At 53.8% G+C, this 4,242-nt stretch overlaps 1 protein-coding gene across 1 annotated transcript in view; it reads left to right on the top strand.

Moving 5' to 3' along the window:
• Nucleotides 1–472: 472 nt before the first annotated feature.
• LOC123076277 (uncharacterized) overlaps nucleotides 473–4,242 on the top strand; it is an 8,472-nt gene continuing 4,702 nt past the window's right edge. The window contains exon 1 of the mRNA XM_044498615.1: nucleotides 473–514. Within this exon, the coding sequence (XP_044354550.1) occupies nucleotides 473–514 (42 nt within the window). The remainder of the gene's footprint in view (nucleotides 515–4,242) is intronic.

Genomic DNA, 4,242 nt, shown 5'->3' with positions numbered 1-4,242 from the left:
GAGCCTCCCCTAGCCCACCTTGTTCATCTATAGGCTCACAGTGAGCTCCTCCTCCACCCCCCAGCTTGCCCCCTTGAATTCATGGCCGTACACCGCTGTTCCACCATGCGCCCGGAGCTCTGCTCCCGTTAGCGCTCGCGCGCCCCTGATCTCTGCCCTGTACGTGCGCCAGCACCGCGCTCACCGCACCCCGGCCTCCTCTCCCTCCTGTGACGCCGTCCTCTGCTGGCCCCGCTGCCGCGTCGCGCCCTCCCCGCTTGACGCCCATGCCCCGTTTGCCCGCACTCGCTGTACCGCTGCTGCCTGCGTACTCCAGCTGCTGCACCGCGGCCCGCCGGCGTGCTTCCCAGCCGCGCCACCCGCGTGTTCCCTCCCTTCCCCGTCGGTTCCCGGCCGCACCTGCCGCGCCACTGTCGTAGTCGCCCATCGCCCTGCTGACGGCGCTCCGCCTCCACCCCCGCTCGCGTTCGCCATGGCCGCCGCTCGCTCCTGCGTGCCGTCCCCGCTCGCCCCTGTCCGTCTCGCATGAAGCCCGCCTGCTACCGCTGCCTGCCGACCAAGTGCCGCCGCAGCCGGCGCCCCTCTGCCCGAGCGCACGTGCAAAATCCCCTGCTAGGGCCTGCCTTTTAGTTAGCAGCTAACCCCCCTAGCCACTGACTGTGGGACCCCCACACACTAATTAGGAATTTGGGTCAAACTAAAATTAGTTAACTAAAGTGTCTCACTGACCTCTGGGTCCCACCCCACCTAAATAACCTATTTAAACAATCTGTTAAATAACTGGTTAATGACATGTGGGACCTGCTGGTCAGGTTGACCAGCCAACGGTCAAACTTTGACTGCTGACTGGGCTGCTGACTCAACCCCCTGTCCCCACCAGTCAGCCCCATGTGTACACCTCTGGGTACACTTATGTGTACCCATAGCATCTAACTATTCAATTTTCAAATTAAAATAATTTAGAAAATGAATTAAAACTTTGAAAATTAATATAAAATAATCCGTAACTCGGATGAAAATACTTTGTACACGAAAGTTGCTCAGAACGACGAGACGAATCCGAATACTCAGTCCGTTCGTCCGCCACACGTCCCTAGCATAGCGAACCTGCAACCGTCCCCTCCGGTCCGTCTGTCCGAAAATGCCGAACACCGGGGATACTTTCCCGGATGTTTTCCCCCTTCGCCAGCAGCACCTAGTACCGCGTTAGGTCACCCCTAGCACCGCGTATTGCCTTGATATGCTTTGTGATGCTTTGATTGCTCTATTATTTATTGTGTTCCCCCTTCGTTAGTTCTTTCCGATAGATCCCGAGATGCTGCCGATACCCCCGTGATCGACTACATCAACGACGACCCCTCCTTCTTACCAGAGCAACCAGGCAAGCCCCCCCCCTTGATCAACCCGATATCGCCTATTCCTTCTGTCTACTGCTTGCATTAGAGTAGTGTAGCATGTTACTGCTTTCGGTTAATCCTATTCTGCTGCATAGCCTGTCATTGTTGCTACAGTTGTTACCCTTACCTGCAATCCTAAATGCTTAGTATAGGATGCTAGTTTTCCATTAGTGGCCCTACATTCTTGTCCGTCTGCCATGCTGTACTATCACGGTTTTATACATACATACATACATACATACACTACTGCAGGATGCTGCTAACGCGACACTACGATCAGAGACCCTTCGAGAAACTGTGTGCGATGCCATAATCACAAACGGTGCTGTATGAAAACCGTCAGAAATGTCTAAAACATTTGCGATGACGGATGCATCAAACACGGTTCAGGTTTTAGTTGCGTGTGCGATGAAGGGCATACGGTTCAGTTCAATGAACTGTTTGCGATGAGGAGGAACAAAAGAAACGGGCAGCCAGATGGAGGCGTGTGCGATACACAGCACACGGTTCACTGGGATGAACTGTTTGTGATTAGGCAACACAAAAGAAACGGTCAGCTAGATCAAAGGGTGTGCGATGTACAGCATACGGTTCACTCGGATAAACTATTTGTGATTAGGCAAGAGAACAGAAACAGTTTAATATAACAAGATGTGTGTGATACGCGGCAAACACGTCTGTAATCAGAAATGTGTGCGAAGACCGATAATAACGTAGACGATTGCTTCTAATAAGACGTATGTGATATGCTCTGTCTACACAACATCTATTGGCCATTGTGGGACGGGCGGTCATTCGGATACGCCATAAGGATGCGAAGAGGCATTCCTAAGCAAGGACTAGTTGTTCCACCAGTAGCTCATGTAAGAAAACTATCAAGTTAAGTGTGCTCAGGCTGGAGCAGCCATCGGATGGGTGACTGGATGGGAAGTTGTGTCGATGTTAAATTAGGTGATGGGATGGGTCATTTCGGTCAAATGACCGAAATGCCCCATCCCCTCAGCTAATTTAACCTCGAGGTCCTTGTTTTTTATTTTATTTTTTATTTTTAACACTTGTTAAAGAAGGTCTACCGCATTACTTTTTGACAATGTACGATACGTGGCATACTGTTGATCCATCCGACCTATTTGTGATGGAATAAGCCGTGTGTGTTGTGGGCATACATTTGCTAGTATTCAACCGTTTGGGATTGATGAATTCATCACCGACAGGATCCCTAGTGTGGTCCGTATTCATCTGATCATCATCTACTTCTTGTGCTAGCTCGATACTAAGTTTCCATTAATTGATGGCGTTTTATGACACACCACCGTTTCCCGCCATTTTCTCACCTGTTTTCCGCCACCCTGCTATATTGCGCACAGGGGCGCGCGACGCACGGAGGCGACAAGCGCAGCCTGTAGCACATCCACCTTTGCCAAGCATGCCAAACCACCAAAGCGCCGTCTCTGCCATCAATCTCGTCGACGAGGAAAACAAGCAGGCGCCACGGCCCGTCGAGGCCGAGGCGCTCCTCGGCAACGCGATGGACGACACTATGATGCGCGTCATCGCCAGGGTTGAGCAGGCCTTTGGCGCATGGCGCTTGAGCGCCGCGGATCAAGATAGGCATATCAGCACCGACAGGCTGCAGCTCGCCGCACAACATGATCGATGGCGCGCCACAGAGCAAGCTAGGCGCGTCCGTGCCGATAGGCTGCGGCTCGCCGCACGGCGAGACCGTTGGAGCACCGCAGAGTGAGAGGCGCGGCGCGCCGCACAGCAAGAGAGGATCCATCGGCGCTTGCCTGCTGTCGACACGGCGTCGCAGCTCGGTACATGTCCGGTCAGTACCCCCATTCCTCGCCAGGAGTGGGCAGAGGCCCTCAGCGTCGTACTTGCACCAGATGTCGGCCACGCCGTACTTGCACCGGACGCCCGCCGCGCCGTTCGCATGGGTGCCGCCATTCGCCTTGTCCGCGGCCCGCTGGATGCCAACGCACTGGTCCGTAGGCTCGACCGCCTCCTTGGCCCAGGTGTCCACTTGTGCGCAGTAGAGGAACATGGCCGTCGCATCCTCGAGCTGGTGATCTCCGATGAAATAGCCAACTTGGAGCTTGAGATCGCGCTCCAGATGTACCGCGAGCGTGTCGACCACTTGGACGAACGCCTGCACGAGTTCAGGCAGAGTCAAGAGCTACCCTACTCAAGGGCTGCTGGTCATGGTCTCATGGACGCGTTTTATTTTGAAAAGTTGTTTCGACGTGGATAGCTTTGTATTCACAGTGATCATAGTATTGCTCTGTTTATTGCTCTGTTTCAATGTGTGTACTCTGTTTTCCATTCTTGTATGTTCTGTTTCAATGTGTATATACGTTTTCCATTCTGTATATGTGAATGATAACAGCTAGATTCAAATTAGTATAAAAAACAGATAGAAAATGGAATTCGTATATAGAGCTGGATCATATACAGATAAAAAACAAATTAGTATATAGGGCTGGACTATTTTACCAGTAACAGAATAATAATATTCTGATACTCTCGCACCTATATAGAGCCACGATGCGATTTTGACGAAGGCCAACCCGGTAGAAACAAGCCCGCCCGTAGGAACCCCACGAAAAAAACATCCTTAACTGGCCACCTCGCCTCCCTCCCGAGCACCGCCCGCCGCCACCCTCCTGCGCGCCCGGCCACGGCCTCCCTCCTGCGCGTCGCCGGCCACCGCCTCCCTCCAGAGCGCCGCCCGCCGCGCCGCCTCCCTCCCCCGCGTCGCCGGCCACCGCCTCCCTCCCCGCACTGACGGCCGCGGCATCCCTCCCCGGCACCGACGGCCGCTGCATCCCTCCCCGCACCAATG

Source organism: Triticum aestivum, chromosome 3D, assembly GCF_018294505.1.
Source record: "Triticum aestivum cultivar Chinese Spring chromosome 3D, IWGSC CS RefSeq v2.1, whole genome shotgun sequence".
Classification (NCBI taxonomy): domain Eukaryota; kingdom Viridiplantae; phylum Streptophyta; class Magnoliopsida; order Poales; family Poaceae; genus Triticum; species Triticum aestivum.
This window is presented reverse-complemented; position numbering and strand designations above follow the sequence as displayed.